The sequence below is a fragment of the Platichthys flesus genome, chromosome 9 (assembly GCF_949316205.1).
Source record: "Platichthys flesus chromosome 9, fPlaFle2.1, whole genome shotgun sequence".
Lineage (NCBI taxonomy): Eukaryota > Metazoa > Chordata > Actinopteri > Pleuronectiformes > Pleuronectidae > Platichthys > Platichthys flesus.
The window spans coordinates 7,139,704-7,159,155 of NC_084953.1; the positions used below are offsets into that span (position 1 = coordinate 7,139,704).

Consider the following 19,452-nt stretch of genomic DNA (forward strand, 5'->3'; position numbering starts at 1 on the left):
AAATGTGCATTCTTTTATTTCCAGAAATGCAAAAATAACCAGTCAGCTATATGAACATCTGTTGCATTAGTTTTTGTTTTTTTTAAAGTTTTGGCATGGTCATAGAAACAAACTTCTTTTAAATGCAAAGCTAAACAGTCAGATCACTAGTTTACATTCCAACAAATAACACAGAGTGATTCAGGGAGAGCACGATGAGCTGCTTCAGGGATTGTGGTCATTGGTACCTTCTTTTTTTAATATGATATAAGAACCGATAAGATTAGGGGATACAAAACTTTAAAAGCCAAAATTGTCTTTCACTCAATTATTGTGGAAAGACCAACACATGTGACACCGAGCCATGAATGTACCTTTTATCTCAGTACCGACAAACAACGTGACCTTTAAACCTCAACACGCGACCTTGCAAGGACCTTGCATAAGTGTAGTCGATGTGACCGCTTTGCACCAGCACACTCTTTTGAAAAGGGGATCGAACATGTGACAAAATGAAGTACCTCTGCCCTTACAAAGGCAAAAGACACAATGTCCAGTCTGCAGAGATTCAGCAGAAAAGCGTGAGAGTAATTTGACTCCGTGCCACTCCCTTTAAAATGATCGGATCAACTTCACGTGCCCTCTTACATCAAACTTTACATTTTTAAAACACTCAAAACATATTTTGGCTGAAGTCTGAAGGACAGACAGGTTTTTTTAAGGGAATATTATTATCTGTGGTTTCTGCGATAGTGATAATTTGATCCCTTTATATTATTAGTACATGAACAGTTCACGATACAATCTTTGATGTATAAAACATGAGGTAATAATGTTGGACAGGGATGTGACTGAGCGAGCCAGGGTGTGTCCGAGCATATTCTCCTCCACTTAACTTTCTACTGGAACAACGTTATCGTGTTCTACATCGAAGGCATAGTTCCGCACTTTGGAAAAATAAAGTTGTTTGCTTTCTTGTTGAGGATGAGAAGATGGATTCCACCCTCAGAGTCAATAGGATGACGGAACCAGCAGCTGTTTAGCTTAGCTTAGCGTAAAGACTGGAAAGACAGGGAAGCAGCTAGCCTCGTTTTGGTCATAGACAAAATATCCGCCGGCATCGCTGCTAAAAAAAAAAGCTGAGAACCTTAACTAGTGTATGCAGAGTTATGTGCAATTGGAAAAAAATGATATAGCATATTAGCTAGCAAGCTTAAGAGTTGCTGGAAGTTATTAGCATCAGCTAGACAGCTAGCCAGCTACTGTACAGACATGGTGTCAGTCTTTGTATCTGACCCTCAGCAAGAGAGCAAATAAACTTAATCCACAAAATGCTTCACTATGCCTTTAAATATATACCATACATAATATTTATTGGTAGTACTCAGTGTTGCCAGATGTACGATAATTAGCGTATTTGTACGATGTTTTGATTACACTTCATGCTCGTGATGACGAACGTGAATCACAAGCACAACGTTAGCGCTCGGCTAAGCTTGTTCCAGCAGGGGGGGAAGGTACATTTCGGAATCTCGACACAGCTTCCAAACGTTGGTATTGAGCGTCCCATCCCTACCCTGGTCACGTACAATAATCTTCCTCAAGATACAATCATTTGAAGCTTCTGGTACGATACTTTAGCATTTCCCATCTGGCACACTGGCAGTACCTTATAGAGTAGAACCTGCAGTACGATGCTCGCACCTCTTCTTTGTTTCAACGCTGTGCAAGGTGACATTTTGCAGTCTTCACAAATACATTTGGTAAAAACGTATGATATTTCATCCACATACCAAACATGAAATAACTTGAAAGATGTCTGTGGAAAGTGGCACCGCTATGGCTTCATTTGGACTCAAACACAAAGCAGAGGGAAAACACTCGGGCCTGGGGTCACACTGAGTCACATATGAGGTGATGTGGAAGGAGGTAGTATAGGCACATGGCCTCATGTTAGAGTCTGAATTTTAATTAAAGCCCTGTTTTTCCTCTATCCAGAGTGAGACCAAGAGAGATCGGAGGACAAAACTGTCAAGTGCGTCAAACAAATGTACATTTTTGTTTTCTGGTGCGACTACCACCAAACTGTACAAGGCTTAAGTGAGGAAAAACTGATCACTTAGTTTGTGTTCATAACATTCACTTTGTACGAGTGTGTCATCTCTGGGAACTTCCTATCTGATCTCAGTCCATCTCACTCTGGTCGTCACCGGGAGTTTACTGTCCCGGGACGTAGGGCCAGCTGATGGAGCTCCCTGATAGCTGCATGTCTCGGATCAGCGTCTCGATGGGCGTCTTGCCCACCAGACGCATGAAGAAGAGCTGAGAGATGAGGTTGGCCGGCACGGCGCGCAGAGCAGGGAGGCGCAGCAGTAACCGGCCGAATCTCTGAGGCTGGTTGGGGTACTGCATTCTCTCATACTCTGTCAGGGCGACCTGGGCCTTCTCCTGCAGGGAATCCACATGGGCCGGGTCAGTCAGACCACATGCATCTGTAGAGCAAAGCAAAAGAGGATATTGTCACCGTTTACATGTCCTGCTTCTGTCCTTTGGCATGTTTATAGTTTGTATCAGAAATGTAAAACTTTCAAATTTTACGCTTGAGTCTTCTTTTCTGTTTTGTGGGCTATTATTAGAAAATTCTCATGATATTTTCATAGACTGCTAAAAAATCACACCTTTAAGTTATTTTATTAGTGTGCCTAAAAGTTAGTAGGTGAGTGTGTTCCCTTGGCTCTGGTCTTTATTCTGTGCTAAGATAACTTGCGGGAGCATCATATTTATTAAACTAACATGAAAGTAGTAAGTAGTAAAGTAGTAATATTTCATGAAACTGCAAAATCAGCAGGAATTTTTTTTTGTATTAAAGCTTTTCTCTTTTCTAACCTTCTGTCAATCAGATTAGAGGTCATACCAGTAAGGTCAGAGGTCATTCTGAGTCAAATCAAAATTCCTCCACCACAGGGATTTAGTCTGTTGACCCAGACACTGACCTTGTTTAATACCACACACAGACAGTTGTGTTTTGGTTTCATATATAAAAGATAGTTTACAGTAAATACATCCAGCTACTGTTGTTCTCATCACTTAGATAACCTTGTGAAAATCAACCAAACCCACCTGGAGAAAACAGTGCGATGGCTTTCAGGCAGCTGTACTCAGCGGAGTCCACCTGCAGCCGGTTCAGCTTGTCCACCTGGTCCTGAAAAACTCTGACCTGGTCCATGAAGGACACCACACGCTCGGCAGACATGGGAGACGAGTGGAAACCAGCCGCGGCCAACAGAGGAGCCATGTGCAGGGGCAGAGCCGACTGAGCCGCATTCAGGATGAAGAGCTCGCTCCAGCTCAGCCTCAGCAGCGCCACCTGTAGGAACAGTTGGAAGTGAGGAAAGGGTCACTTTAGAGTTGAGGGTCTGGAAAGTTGTTTTCACAATAGAAATGAAATGATAATGTTATTGATGTTTGATTCAAATGACCCAGTAAACTATGACATGTGAACAATGTCATGACCCCGAAACCGAAGCATTCCAGCTGTTATGCATTTTATTACTTTGTAATCTCACATCTGTGTGCTCATAATTTGTGAGCATGACGTAAGAGATATAATCGGCTAGGATTTTACATAAAATGTTGGCGATTTTTTTTAAACTATAAATTATGCACAGTAGATGTAACCCGCACTGAAAAGAAACATATGTCTCCTCTGACCTGCTCTGAAACTGGCAGCTCTGGGAAGTATGGGATGTTTCTGGCCCACTCAATGGTGCTGAAGAGGAGCCGGGCGGCCAGCTCACAGATGCTGTCAATGCCCATGACGGAGGCCCCGCTCGCAGAAGTCTGCATCTGTGCCTGGCTGTAGGGGCCCCCGTAACGGCTGCTGGGATATGGCTCAGCCCGGAGGAGCTGGGAGATGAGATCTGAAACCGGCTGCCCGTTGAAATACTCAGCCCCGAGGTGACCGGGCCCCGCACCCCCGACTCCACCTGCCAGGGAGTTGGGGCTGATCCCCGTGTGGGACGGAGGGATACGACCTCGCTGGACAGCTGCAGAGCAAGAGAGGGAGAATCTGATGAAGTGCCTGAAAAATATCAGATTTTTCTTTCACTCTCTACAAACACACATTCAGAATGAAACCATGGGTATTTGAAGCAGGAGACGAGGAGTGAAGCTTAACCACAGTTTCTCAAATACTGTACTAAGGTTAGGGAGGTGTGGATGTTGTGCCTCAAACTTATGTGCTGCATGTCTACCACCACCAATGATTTGTTTCCCTTCCAGGCAATTGTCTTACGTTTTTTTTTATCATTTCATGAATTGCGGTTATGGCACTATTACAAGCTTGTCTGCCTTCAGCTGTATTACACCCAGATGTCTCACTATATTAGAAAAATAAATATATTTTAATATTTTACATGAGCTACATATTATCTTGTGTCAAAAGCAGCCTTAGAAGAGGCACATGCTCTCTGAGCAACGAGTCCTTGTCTCCTCTGAGTGTCGTCTGGTTCTCTTTTGATTCAAGGACATACAGAATTACAGCTGAAAGCTTCAATTTGAATGTTGGTTGTTGAAAGTTATGGAAGATGGGTTTACAATTTTGAAGTAACATTACTGAAAAGGGTTTTTATCTTTACCATTTACACTTTTAAAATACATTTTCTCTGTGTTGCAAGAAATGTTGTCAGCTCTTTGAACAGTGATAATATAAGACGACCTTTGATAGCATCCAGCCTACAATAGCTCCAGGTATTAAATACATTTACTTTCACCACCAATTATAATGAGGTAGAAACAATCATTAGTTAAATACACTGATAATGACATAGCTTTATGTCATTGTAATTCTTAGTGGTTGAAATCTAATACCAGTATCCCAAGGTGAGTGCTCTGTCTTGTGCCAAAAAAAGTGACTGAAGCTGTCAACGTGGCTGCTTCTCTGACAGGGTCAAAGGTGAAACAGACGCTTCCAGGTAATGTGGAAACAATGCCGCCTGCGTCATGGCCACGGTCAGCATGGTTCATTAATAACCAGACCCAATATAACCGCTGGCACGCTGTCACCTCAGAGCACATTATGTATAGGAGAAGTGGAGGTGTCCACTGACACAGACTGAAATACAAGAAGGCTTAGGCTCGGACACAATTACAGACTTCCCTGTCACCAGACTTCTTACAGACATCAGCAGTAACTTAAAACACTTGTGATGTAATGGTAAGACTTGGGTTGTTAATTGAAATGAAAATAATAACACCAGGCCATTCATGGTTCTTGATCAACCCTGCTGAGATGGAGAACATTATAAACTGTAATTAATTTGTCTTATGGCATCAGACCAGTGGGTTTTAACCAGCTTGCAGCAGTTCTGCTCTGTTAATCTATAGAATCAAACATGGACGCCTCCAGTTGGCCCCTCGTCCCTGAAGCACAACAGCTGCAGGGAGTCGAGCACCAGCGTGAAAACATGCTTTGGTTGACAGTATAAATATTGTGCCTGGTCAGTGGCAAATGTCAGCGGCTGTTTCTCTCAAAGAAGAAGGTTTCAGTGTGTGTGTAGGGGTGTGTGTGTGTCCGTGTGGGGTTAGTGTGTGTGTTTGTGTGTGTGTGTGTGGGGTGAGTGTGGACACAATAATAACTGGTGATATTTGACTACTTGTTACAATCCTTTAAGAGTTAATTCATAGTTCTGTTAATGTGGGTTGTATTGTAACTAATCTCACGTACATATTCCCACACTGCACATATCTATCTTGTTTTTATACTGTTTATATTAGTTTTTATTCCATTTATATTTTTCTATATTTTTTACATTACCTTACATTAGACTCTTGCTGCTGTAATACCGCAAATGTCCCCATCGTAGGACTAATATCTATTTTATCTTATTATAAAACTTGTATGCTTGTTTAATGAATATAAATTTTGTATATCATTTAGTCAATTTTATGATTTTTCTCATATTTCATGTATTAATCATATTTTGTTGAGCCGAGTTCCACTAACTAACATGAATTTCCATAATAAAAGCAACATGGCGCCATCAGCGCTCACCTCCGTCCTCCATCTTTCTTCCTGCGTAACTTTCTTTACCGGAAGTTGCACGCGCGCATGCTCCTACAGGTGAGCACGCGGAGTACGGGTTGTTTACTTTATGGCTAACAGCTAAGTGGCTAGCCTAGCTTGTTTCCAGGAACGCTGCCTCCTCCTGTCACGGGGATGTAAGTACACATAGAGAAGTATAAGCGTGTAGAAATGGACGTTAAAGTGTTGTGTTCACCATTTTGGGACATTTCCTGTGTGTTGGTGCTGAGCAGGTTGACCACAGCACTGGTCTGTTAAGCAGGTCGCTGCTACAGGAGGAACGTGCACTGGTGAGTGATGGGAGGAAACCAGAGCAGTGAAGTTGTGCTCTTTAAAAGCCAAAGCCAGCTGAAAGAAGCTCCACAGAGCTGAGTCAGGTGATAAAACCATGACAAACTTTCACTTCATGATTCAGGGCTGGAAGAATTATCCAGAATTGATCTCAAGACCAAAATCTCAAACATTTGTGGATATCAATAATTACCATGGTAGATGTCACATTATTATTTCTTAGTTTATAAACAAGGTTTTGTTCCTGAGTTAAAGTTGTGGTTTAAATCTTGTTTTTATGAGCAGAGACTAACAAACAATTCACATGCAACAAACTAATTTACAATTATGTGTTATACCTCCTCACTGTGCTTACACAATGTATAAGTGTTATATTGATATAAATTGGACTTCTGTCCTATTGCTATCGATGAAACTTATTTTATTGCCCAACCCTGTATTAATTTAACACATAGTTAGGATCAAAATATTGATTATTGCCCCTTTAGGTGAAGAATCTTAAATAAATGCCAAAGGTGGGATCCCGACACTAACCTCGGAGACTAATACGACATGATTCACTGCTTGATTTGTGTGTTAGCTAATCCTGAAAAAGTGTTAGTCTGCTGTTAACATGGAGGACAGAGATCTGATACCTTCTTTTCTCATCCCAACTCGGAAACATTTCTTCAGCCGACAGTATTGGCACTGGTTCCGGTGATGCTGGTCGATCTGGCATTCTCGATTCGATCTGCCCATAGGAAACAAAAGATAAAACGTCAGAGCTCCAAAAAAACCTTTTAACAAGCTGTAATATTTCATGATAGTAATTTGGAAACCAGTCAAAGAGCTTTAAATTATTTCCAACATGAAAGTCTGTCCCCCCTCCCCTTCACGCTGACCCCTGTGATGAGTGAACTGTGCGAGCTGAAAAGCTATCAAGGCTGTGACCTTTGTAAATCATCAGCCACACACGCCCTCGCGTTGCCATTTACAGCAGGACGAGGCCTGGCAACAAGGGAGGCCCTTTTTCTTCAGCCCTGGATGCGACAGAACCTCCACAAAGACACCTTCCATTCAGACAGAGGCTTATTATGTGGAAGAAAATAACTGTACACAGCGGCTGAAGGCTCCATGTGTGAGAGCAGAGTTGTGACATTGTGTTCCTGTGGTGAAGAGTAATGGGAATGTTGACCTTCTGATGCAATCCATCCTCACATGACTGACCCTCAGGGCTTTCGTTTCTTTCTTTTTTTTTCTTTCTATCCTCTCGCTGTTTGTGAGACATGTCCAAGGTTGGAACAAATCATCGGCTGTTTCCTTTGTGAATTTGAATGCCTGTGTAATGGCTTGTTAAGATGTTAACTTGCTCATAAACACACAGTTATTTATTTATGACGCACTTTAATATATTTGTCTGCAGATTTTAGGACTTTAACATTAAGTATTTTTATTCATCTATGAAGACATATTTTATGTTATTAAATATGTCTTTTACTTAAGTATCATATATTATCCATTTTCTGTTTATATGGTAGCATCCACTTATGTGTGTCCACAGGATAAGTTATCATTGTTGTCAAATATATGAATTAACACTTATATGTTCTTAAAACTACATTGCAGGGTATTATTAATAAATTAAACTCTACTGAAACTATTCCGTTTCAGTTTCAGATCCAAAAATAAGATTTTGATTTATTCAATGTGCCTTGTCAAACTCTACGTTAAACATTCATGTAAAAAAAAAAATAATTTTAACATCAACTTCATCTCCCAGCAGCTCATAGCTCCTACCTGCACGAGTAGTTGAGGCTCCGCCTGATGCTCCTCTTGAAGAAGCTCTTACAGCCCTCGCAGGTGAACACGCCGTAGTGCTTCCCACTGGACTTGTCCCCACACACCACACAGTCCACCACGCAGGCCTTGTCCTCGTCCCCGACGTCCACGTCGCTGCTGCCGGCCTGGGGCGATCCGTCCTCTTCCTCCCTCTTCAGGTAAGCCTTCTCCCCCAGTCCATTAGTGTCCCCATTGGGGTTGCCCCATCCCCCGCTCACCATGGCCATATTCTCTGAGACGTGCAGTCCTGTGAATGGATCATTCACAGACCCGCCCTGTGCCCCCAGCTCCTAGTTACCCTCTAAGTCTAAAAATTGCTTCCACACTTGAAGACCGTGGCTCCGGGTTTGTAATTCACGGCAGGTTTTGTCCAAAAACTGTGATGAAAAGTTGTCCCGGCTCCTCCGTGTTGACCTTACGCTCCTCCGCCGTCTGCTGAGACTGACCTGGAGGTCCTTCCCAGTGCGGTTTTCTCTCTCTCTTCTTTAATCCCCCTGCTCGCTCTGCTCTTGTCTTTCACCCCTCTGTTCTCTGCCCTGACCTCCGATCAATGGCTCCCAAGGTCTGAGAAAACTTCAGACACACATTTAGTGGTTCAGAGTTCATGCAGGAGAAAAGGGCGCAGCCTTGCTCTTTTCACAGGAAACAATAAATTACTCCCTCCTTCTCCCTCTCACTTTCTCTCTCTCTATCTCCCCCCCAGGAAGAAGTTAAAAAAAACCTCACCTATCCTTAAGCATAGCGGCAAGGGAGAAAACAAGAGTCAGTCCCCAAAAACAAAAAGAAAGACAGTCTCTCTCTCTCTCTCTCTCTCTCTCTCTCTCTCTCTCTCTCTCTCTCTCTCTCTCTCTCTCTCTCTCTCTCTCTCTCTCTCTCTCTCTCTCTCTCTCTCTCTCTCTCTCTCTCTCTCTCTCTCTCTCTCTCTCTCTCTCTCTCTCTCTCTCTCTCTCTCTCTCTCAGCGCATGACTTTCTCCCAAAAGGACAAGCAAGTAGGAGGGAAATAACACAGGTCTCCTTCAGGCAGGGTTAAACTGCCCTGCCCTCTCTTCCAACTTTTAAACTAGTCCAACCAGTTCCTGCCGTGCAGAGGTGTTATCTGCCGATCTGAGGCAGTTCTAGTCCAGACGCACTCTTGACTTGTCGAGGCTGTAATTGAAGTGATAGCGATGAGAAGGAAGAAATAAGACCTTATTTTATTTTGGAAATTTAATACGAAAAAGAAAAAAAAGTCTGGGGAGTTTTAGAATTGGATTCTGTCCTTGTCTTTGGTTTTCTGAGAGTAAACAAACTTTAGCTTTTATACACAAATAGTAGTTTGGCTCAGAAACACATTTGTGCCCTGAAATGAACCATATGCAGACAATGATCCCCCCCCCCTCTTGATATTCAAATTAGAAGCGTGGTGGGAAAGACAATACCCTCGTTTTTTTTAGTCCTCGAAAATGTGGTTTCTGCAGCAACGGAGTTCGTGAAAGGACTCGGTGCTCTTCTGTTGTCTGTGGTGAAATGACGTTTTCTTGTTGCTCCAGAGTTTGTGGTGTCAGAGGCTCAGATGTCACCGAAAAAACAACAAGCCAAAACAAAAGCCGAGTTCAACACCCTCCTCAGTCATAGGCTCCTCTCTTCTCTCGTTTTGTCAGTGCTTGTCCATCCAGCAGTAACAACCAGAGGCCAGAACCGTTCTGCATTCCCTGTCAGCGAGTCACGGTGTTCTGTTGCACTCTTTTACCATTCCGTCTGTCCTTTTTTTTTCTTCCTCTCCGCCTTTCTTTCTGCCGGCCCCCGCAGGAATAAATTAGGCAAACAGGCGCAGGAAAAACCCGGTCACAGACCTTTTAGTGAAAGCCAGACGATAGCCTCCTCTCCTGCTCCTCTCGATCCCTGCTCACTCGCTCTCTCTCTCTGCGTGTCTCTGCCTCGCTCCCTCCTTTCGAGAGAGTGAGCTGTGTCTGTGTGCTGAGGGATTTGACACTGCTATTCAAGCCCTGCCGTTGCCATGACACTGGATGCCTTATAAGGCCAGAGGAGTCAAAGAGCACAGAGTGGGCTGCAGCCACACACACACACACTCGCGCACACACACACACACACACTGGCTGCCTGTTCTCCCGTTCTCCCCCTGACCTCAGGCCAGCCCGGGAGCAAGGGGTAGTTAACCTCAACACTGCAGAGAGACAAAGAGGGGTGGGGGTCCTCTGGTCGACGTACAGCGAGCGCATGGCACTTGCACTCATGTTCTCCACTCCACTCTAATCCTTGAGACTTCCTCCGATCTTTGTTGACCCAATAATAACAAGGAGGGCCCGCTGTTGTTGAGCAACTTGTCAAAAGGTTATATGATATGGCCACCGGCTCCTTTTCACACCTGCTGCACACACTCACAGGTCAGTGGGAAAGATGCCAGAGATCCTGGGGAGCCGCGGGGTCCTGGATGCTACTGGTTATATTTCTAATAAGCAAGGCAATATGGTTCTGTGTGTCTATAAAGTAGTCTGACTTGTAAGAAGCATATTTGTTTATAGAACGCGTAAAATCAGTGAAGCAGAGATAAAGATATCCTGACTTTTTGCTCAAATCTTTAAAACCTGCCCTTTTACTTATGCATATTGAACAATTCTGTGTTCCATGAAACGCTAGAGCTCAGAGACAATGCAGAATCTGTGCCATAAATGTAGTGAGGCAGAAAGTATTGATGTGGAGATTGCAGAGTGCAGGTCAGACTTTTGTGTAAGAGGCCTCTGATTAGAGGCATGCTAGTCAATTCAGTATTTTATCAACCGTAACCACAATAGCTCCCTAACATTAACAAGATGATTTAGTTACCTATATGTAACCAGATCTTATCTTACCATATTTAATTAGTCATAAACAGATTCTAGGTCAGTGTGATTTATATCCCTAGAATTACATCCATCCATTATCTATACCACTTACCCACTGAGGGTCGCGGGGGGAGTCACTGAGGCTGGTGCCTACGTAGAATTACATGGTCTGTAAATTGTGCTGACAATAGTCCATTGATAGGAAGTTCCCTTTTGGTCACTTGTTCTCACTTCTGCACGTGGACGGGGTTGAAACAACAAAGTGACACCGCACTTTGCCTCCCGAGTCCAGCTTGTGTGTTTCCAGCTTGTTTAACAGCAAAATCCCTTAAAGCCCTGAAAACAGATGATGAGGATTTTGATGAAGTGTTAATAAGCTGAGAATGTTCCGTCCGTACGTTCTGGAAGTGTTTATGATTCTGGAACACTGTCGCCAGTAACTTTTAGTTTCTTTTCAATTTATACTTGAGTTAATTTAGTGGAAGAATCTTGGTACTCACTCTTAATGAACCTCAAGGATGTTTTGCAGGGATGATTTGCTGGGATCAGTGACCTGGATCTGGGGAATGGGCTGTATTGTTATACCATGTTTCTTTAAATTAAGTAGAAACATCTGATTAAAAAAAAACAACTGCATGTTCTTTGCCACATTTTAAGACAATGTTGAGGACAAGAACAGATTAACAAATTAATTCAAATGTAATTTTGACATAGTGCTAATGTGTAAACTGGGCTTAAAACTGGAAGAACAGCCCTTTAACTTAGACTCTGCATTATTCATGTTAACAACAAAAGCATTGTGTTACTGTATATATACTCTCTGTTTCACAAACCCAATTATGATTGTCTTTGTAACTGATCCATCGTCTTGGCAGTAGGCGGTGCTCCTGTGGAATCTCTGGCCTGCTTTGTCTGTCACACCAACAGCACTGTCACATGAAGAACTTCACAAAAACAGGGAGGACAAAATAAACAATCAGAGCCGGCAACCAAGGTTTCCAATAACAGCCTCCGAACGCAGGAGGGGAAAAAACCCACAGAGGAGGTATTCACTGCTGCTTACTAACATGGCTGCTTACAAGAAGCTCTATGTCCCAAAAAGTGTTTGCTCATTACATGGTTTTACAGGAATTCCTCCCAAATGACAAAACATTGTGTCCCCTGGACCTTCAAAGGAATATGATATTTCTCTTTTAAAAAGGGCCCAGATGTCAAAGGAGCATAGAGTTACATACAAAAACAAAGTTTGGCAGGAGAGGAAAGGATTTTAGTTTCTTCACTGAGGTTAATTCAGCCTCTTTAATGTGCGCATAAGGCAACTTTAGCCCACATCCGTCACAGCGAGACTCATTGTGCATGGATAGGCCTTTTGTTTGGTTAAGAGGTTATCAGGGGCCAAGCTAAGCTGCTGCAAGTTGAATTAGTGCTTTCCTTTAAGCCTCTGTCTATGTGTGCTTGCAGCGGTCCGACCATGTGGAGTACTGAGTGATATTTTCTCATGAAACGGTAACAACAACAACGAGGTTTGAAAAATGAGAAAAATCTACAGCATCTGAGGGAAATAAAACAATACATATATACTTATGTATTAAATATATATGTTTTTATAATGCATATATCACAGGTGCATATACAGAGGGAAAATGTTCACAATTGTTTTCATGAGGAAATTTTCGAAAAAACTTGTTGATCTCAAGATATGTTTGCTACTGAGCTTATGATGTAGTGTAACAAAATAAAATTAATCAATCAATCAATCAAATTTTATTTGTATAGCCCATATTCACAAATTACAATAAGTCTCATAGGGCTTTAACAGGGTGTGAAATCCTCTGTCCTTAACCCTCAGCAAGAGTAAGGAAAAACTACTAAAAACCCTTTAACAGGGTAAAAATACGTAGAAACCTCAGAGAGAGCCACATGTGAGGGATCCCTCTCCCAGGACGGACAGAAGTGCAATAGATGCCACGTGCAGGAAAACATCATCAAGATTAACTTGAGTGTTATATGAATACTTCAAAATTTAAAAATCTAGAGATTATGTGATGGGATTGACGGAACATAACGACCAACATGTTGACATTCCAACCCATGAGTCCTGGAGACACCTGTCTTGTAGGCAAACTGCCACTGAGGCTCTTGTGTTTTAGGCTGATACACATCTCAAAGTTTTTTGCGTTATCTTAAAGTCATCTGTAATTACGATGCTTCTCTTTTTTCCTCTGCAGATAGTTCGATTTTATATGTTTGATTCCTCTTAAGCAGTTGATTGAGACAATTAAGGGAATAATTGGAAGAAAATGAAGTGAGTTATGTTATTTGGAAATGTTGTTGTTGTTTAACAAGCACACTTTGTAAAGTTCGGTGTTGTAATCCTGTTTCCAGAGTTAATTTAATCTTTGACACAGTAAAAAGAAAAACAAGACTTCCGCTGCTTCTAAAGCTCAGAGACACGTGGAACAATGTCAGTGAACATTGTGACAGTGACGACCAGTGAAGTAATCAAGGGTGATCGGTTGAAACAGGCAGTGAGAGGAGGACCACATTTCTCCGAGGTCAGATCACTGACCTTTCTGTCCCCACATGTTTCTGTTGCAGGACTTTTCTGCAGGTTTGCAGTGTGAAGTCAGAACAGGACCGTTCATGTTTGCAGCCCGGCAGCAGCTGCAGTGTTTGAAAGAACAGGGTCACAGTCACATTCGTGTCTGACTGTTGTGGCTCAGTTACAGCAATGTTGTGTTGAGTTTTTGAATGTGTGTGTCTTTTTTTGGAAGAACATGCATGTGCCCTTCTGCAAAAATACATATGCCTTACATACCTGGGAGTTGTGCGTGCGTGTGTGCGTGCGTGTGCGCATGCGTGTGTGTGTTGCTCTTTGAACTGCAGGTCAGGAATGCAGCTGCTCTCAGCGTGAAGTCAACTGTGACGGAGTCGGTGCATTTTCTCAACAGTGAGCGCAGAGTGAAGCAGATTAACATTCAGTGTACTCACCTGAACAGTGCACAAATACTGTACACACACAGAGACATGCACATACAGCCCTGGGTAATTCACATTCATCAGCGTCGGGCCTTACCGATAAAGGCTCTCGAATATTGTCTTAAATTCTATTCTATATCATCAACACATCCATTTTAAAAGCGGGCTGCCAGATAGTTCTGGAAGATGTCTGGAGCAACTGACTCAGACATTTGCGTTCTCAGCCGCTCTGGGAACTTTCAGGAAAGACAGTGCATCATGTCTGACACGGAACTTTCATGAGGGCCTGAACCAGTTGAAATCCTGAAGGCTGCTAGAGCTGCTGCGTTGTGATCACCTGTTCAGCAGAGCTTTAGGTCTCTCGTTCTTTAATCTCTTCAACCAAGGAGATTATGCAGGCTTGTGTCAGATGATATTCAAAGTAAACAGTGTATTCAATGAAAAAAAATCCTCCCTGCTTAACTGGTACAAAATCCTCCTGCTGTTTTAGTCCTCTTTTGTTTTGGAGCATTCCCTGAAATTTGACCCTAGTTTGAGAGGATTGAACCAATTCTATGTAAGTGGTGGCCTGTATATTAGTCTGGCAATGTGTTAACTGCATTACCTAAAGTGTAGAGGAATTTGAGAACCGGGGTTAAACTTTAACTCGGAGGAGTAGCTCTGCGTGAACAAGCGAGAGCACATGACTCCCTGCTCCTTCCTCATTAGCCCCGCTGCCCTTTGGCCCAGAAGCCGGAGGAAAAAACATCTTCTCCCCTCTCGCCCTCCTGTCTCTCTGTCCCACCTTCTTCTCACAACACGTTCTCCATCCTCGGGCCTTTGACCTCGAGCGAATGACGGAGCAATTTAAAATAAACAGGGCAGTGGGACCTGCCAAAGAAAAACATCTGCTGGGGTGACTCCGGAGCAACACACGGTGTCCAATCAATATTTGCCCTCGTCCCTGCACAGGACCTGCTGGAGGTGGTGGGAAACTTCCCATTTGGTGCGTTGTGTTGTCATTCAAATCAGCTATCAAGTGTTCACTGTGAACAAGTATACTCCCATTGTTTAAAGAGGAGTCAATAGATGTGTGTACTGTAACGGCAGAGAAGCCTTTTTCCATGTGTTTGCTATAAAGATAAGAAAAGACAGAATGAGGTTAAACAGAGACAATAATCCGTCACTCTTATTTAGCCTTGATCCCTGCTTTTCAATATTACTACATACAATATTGTTTAATACAGTATTAATACATGCAATATTACTCTTTTACTTTCTGTAAGGCTGAATGTTGTTTATTTTGACCTGCTGCTTACTCGCACAGTTTAGCAGCTTATTGTCATTATTCATAATTATTTTTTAACTTTATTTATATTCATTGAGCTTCATACATTGTCACCTGGTGAACTCGGCCAAAGAGGTTATGTTTTCACCCCACTTGTCCGTTAGTAAAGATAGAATTATTTCCCAGGAAACTTTGGGATTTGGGCACGGAAAGAAGCTGTTAAAGTTTGGCATGGATCCGGACAATGTGGTGGATTGTCTTTGTTGTTTCTTTACTTTTTCCCAGGGAATAATTCAGGATCCTAATGGAAACGGTCAGGTATGTATAATTGATTGATAACTGTGAGTTTGCAATTTAGTGCGGATGATTGACGTTGAGGGGGCCGTTGGATGCTCTGGTCTCCTCCCCCACTCCAAAGACATGCAGCTGTGGTTAATTGGATGCTCTAAATTGTCCATTGTGCGAACATTTGCATGGAGGGTTGTTTGTCTCTGTATGTCAGCCCTGTGATGGACTGGTTACCTGTCTAGGGTGTGTCACCCCCCCCCCCCCCCCCTCCCCGCTGAGCTCTTCCAAAGGATAAGCGAGATGGATGAGGGTTGGATTGTTGAGTCTAAAACTTGAAATGCTGCTTGTCCTGTCCAGGTTTCCCTTGAGATACAAGTTGTTTTCCTCATTGCAATTTATCTTGTTAAAAAACGGGAAAATAAATTATCAATCAATTCAGGTTTCGTCTATCAGCCAATTGGGGAACTTCCATAGGTCTTAGCTCTTAAGTTGGCAAATGCTGGACTATTCTTCAGCAGCTGGTCTCTGTTCAGTTCAGTGCTTTTCTTTGGCTATAAGCAGGTTCCCGGCTGACGCACACTGGAACCCTCACCAGGGCAGAGGGCCACTACAGTTCTGGGTGATGATGCTCTGTGGGCTCATCACTACCAGGGACACTTCTCACAGTACATGTGCTCTTCTCATTTGACCTGTTGTTCATATCAAATTACCATGTACCAGCGTTGTTTGACTCCTACGTGAAGTCCTATCTAATTTATGTGAGAGTTCAGGAAAAAAGTAGTTGCAAATTTTGACCTTCTGTCTTCTGTAAAGTTATTGTTCCAGCTTACCATATAAAGTTTTAAATACCAAATGCAAATTTTACTTTGGCCGCACACTAAGCAAAGCAGCTCAGGTCACTTTTATAGATGTTTTCCTTGATTTTTATGGATAAAGACAGAGGCATCATTCATCTGCGGTGCAATGGAGGACTGATTGCGTCACAGTGACACAACTAGATTGTCCTATTTTCTGAGAACAATGGCTGCAACGGGCGAATCCTTCTAGGAATCCGTTTCATTGCGTTTTGGTGAAGAAGTGTTTTTCAAAGAAGTGATGGCACCATCAAGAGACAACAGGAAAACATGTTGAAAAACCAAGGGGCAAAGCAGTTTGGACGGGACATGCTGGTCATGCTGATCCCTGAAACATGCTGTAAACCAAACGGTTATATTTTGGTTCATCCTACGCATTCTAAATGGCCCATGAAGATCGTTTCCCCTGTTCCAAGCCATGGTGTATGAATGTGTTGATTTAATGGTTTGATCTGTAATTGTGTAGACAGTATTAGAGTGTAATCAGCTGAAGAGGTTGCAGAGGTTAGGGTTATTCAAAGCAAACTTTGTAGCTGAATGTTTTCCTCTAGCTTTAAAGTGGTTACTATTGACATGCTGTCAATATATTGTGAGCAGATTACCCGTTTAAAAGATGATCTTCTTTGCATATATTCCACGAAGCCTGACATTTTCAGACAGGGCATTAACGTAACACTTTGCACAGCCACAACAATTTGATCGAGTTACAAATAGCCAACTTAAATCTGTTGTCCAATCTGTGTCCAATCTGTTGCTCCCTGATGTGCCCTCTGCTATTTGCCAGACATTAGTCAACTAAGATGCTGAGGATGACAGAATATTAACCTAATCAGCTCTGTGAAGACGACTAAAATGCTTTAACAGGATTAGGCCCAGGCCACTCCCCCAGCCGCCTTTCCTCCCTAAACACCTTATTGCTGTAATCTACCGCACCAAGCTGAGAAGCTGAGTGACCTCATTAGCTCATCTGCTCTGCAGATTGTTTTTCTTGGACAGGACACTGATCTGTGGTGTGTTTGTCTGAACTGAAAAAGCACTGGCACACTAAGGCTCTTTTCAGACATCAAGTCAATGTCCAGACCTGGGTCCATTCTACCAGGGGGCTGGCAGGGCAAGGTCCAGGAAATGTCGAGAGCAACTGACTCAGATCTTTTTATTCTCTCATACAGCCCCTTCCGGAAAGTATCAGGAAAAGTCTCCGACTTCAGTCTGAAAGCTTCATGACAGTTGAGTGGTAGGATTCAGGCTTGAACACAGGTTCACATGCATTAGTGATGTGTTGTAAACATATGATGAGAAAACAACTTTGACAATTATTAAAAAAAATCCATCTCAATCAATATTCAAGTCTCTGCAAGTAGACTTTTGTGATCTGCTGCAACAGAAAAAACACACATTCCTCTGAAAAGATGGATTGCCCTGGAGGTCTGGAGGTTTAACGCACCAACTAAATACCACAACATCCCTGCTGTGAGTCTGGCTGTGCACGGTGTCACACTCTCTAGTGAAAGCATAGAATATGAAATGAAATCCAAAAAGCTAACAATATTGGATAGCCAGTAAGATTCCTTCATAAATTCTTATAATATATACATATATTTATAATTATTATAATCCCTGCGTCATAGCCTTGAATCTGACTGTGACGCTTCAATCTTCATTTCACGGATAATCTGTTGAATGACGGAAACATTTTACAGGATAATCCTTTCATAGATCATGGTTTAAAGGCCAAGCCCCAGACTGTAATCTCATTTAAGTGTCACAAATTTAAAATGTCAATGTTTCAATTATTACAAATGATAAAAATGTTTTGATGCTTATTGCAGCATCGATCCAACGGGATGCAATTCAGGCATTAAACAATGTACTGACAAGCATGCAATCCTATGCTAGGATCTCGGGCATGAAAATCCCCTTAATGTCACCAGACAACAATGAGATGCAACAAGGTCTCACTCTTTATTTCAGCAATGCTGAGGTGGCCTTTTGGCTCGAGCCGTTTGCCGTCATTATTTAAGTGGGTGAGAGCACAAAGCGGATGTGATAGGCCGTTTGATTGAGGTCAAATCTCTTTCGCACTCGTCCAACGCCGATAGCGCCCCACCGTCCTGACCTCTACACGGGCAGACGGGGTCAGAAGGCTCAGGAGAGAGGTGTCAGGTCAGCATGTCAGCGTCCCGCCGCACAGCGCAGGGAACAGAGAGAGAGAGGTATGGAGAGGAGGAGGAGATGAGAAGGGATATGGAGTGGTTGTGACAGGTGAGCTAATGGCTTTAAGAAAGAAAGGGCACAGGGATGAAGGTACAAGCTATGATCTCTTTATACAGCTTACAGAGGGACAACGTATTAAAATGAGGAACGGATGCAGAGAATAAATGAGTTGACCCTAAACCCCTGGGTCACCATCCCCCCGCCCCCCCAGCTTGTCCTTGTGTGTGTGATTGCTTCCACCCCCACACTGATTGACATCCTCTGTCGCTGTTTAATAATGCTTCGGGTATTTTTCCCAGGCCCTAAAAACACTGCCGGACTGGCTGTAACATGTGGGGGGAGAAATCTGTCCAGAAATGTGGCGAATAGAAGTGAGCACGTCGTTTGTTTCAGCTCTTACACCTTCACAAAAAGACCGACCATTAGAATAACAGAATCATTAAGGCCTCATGCTGTTTAACTTTCTTATCGTCCTCGGTCAGTGGTGCACTGTAACAAACTGTTTTTCAATTCACATTTCTTCACAGGCGGTTTCTTCAGTAACCTTATCAGGAGGGAGATTAGATTAGACCTTCTACACTTTCATGTGGGGTCAAGGTTAAACCAAGGTTACGTTAATGCTACTCAGATGATTTAAAAACATGTTTAAGTGATATTTGTGTTAGAACGATTTATAACAGCTCCGGCAGTTCAATGAGTTCAAGTGATGGATTCATTTACTCAAAAAAGTGATGAAGAGGTTCCACTTTACTTATTTCCACACATTTCAGAATCATTTATACTTAGATTATATACATATATTAGCTGTGGTTGCTAGTTACTTTTCAAGTTACAGTTTGGATGCACAAATCAAATAT

The 19,452-nt window shown here is 42.7% G+C and overlaps 2 protein-coding genes across 4 annotated transcripts in view; one reads left to right on the forward strand and one right to left on the reverse strand.

Moving 5' to 3' along the window:
• LOC133960589 (nuclear receptor subfamily 2 group F member 6-like) lies at positions 1-9,033 on the reverse strand. The gene is made up of 5 exons (XM_062395315.1): positions 8,129-9,033; positions 6,988-7,082; positions 3,691-4,025; positions 3,100-3,346; positions 1-2,471 (listed from the first exon to the last, which is right to left on the reverse strand). The coding sequence occupies exons 1-5, from the start codon at positions 8,395-8,397 to the stop codon at positions 2,197-2,199; spliced, it is 1,221 nt and encodes a 406-aa protein (XP_062251299.1). The 5' UTR covers positions 8,398-9,033; the 3' UTR covers positions 1-2,196.
• The window catches only part of babam1 (BRISC and BRCA1 A complex member 1), a 25,696-nt gene continuing 14,430 nt past the window's right edge, over positions 8,187-19,452 (forward strand). For 2 of the 3 annotated variants that reach the window (XM_062395318.1, XM_062395320.1), the window contains exon 1: positions 8,189-8,328. The gene's annotated coding sequence lies outside the window, so the exon portion shown is untranslated. Of the gene's footprint in view, positions 8,329-19,452 lie in introns of all 3 variants that reach the window. The other variant, XM_062395319.1, reaches the window with a different exon arrangement.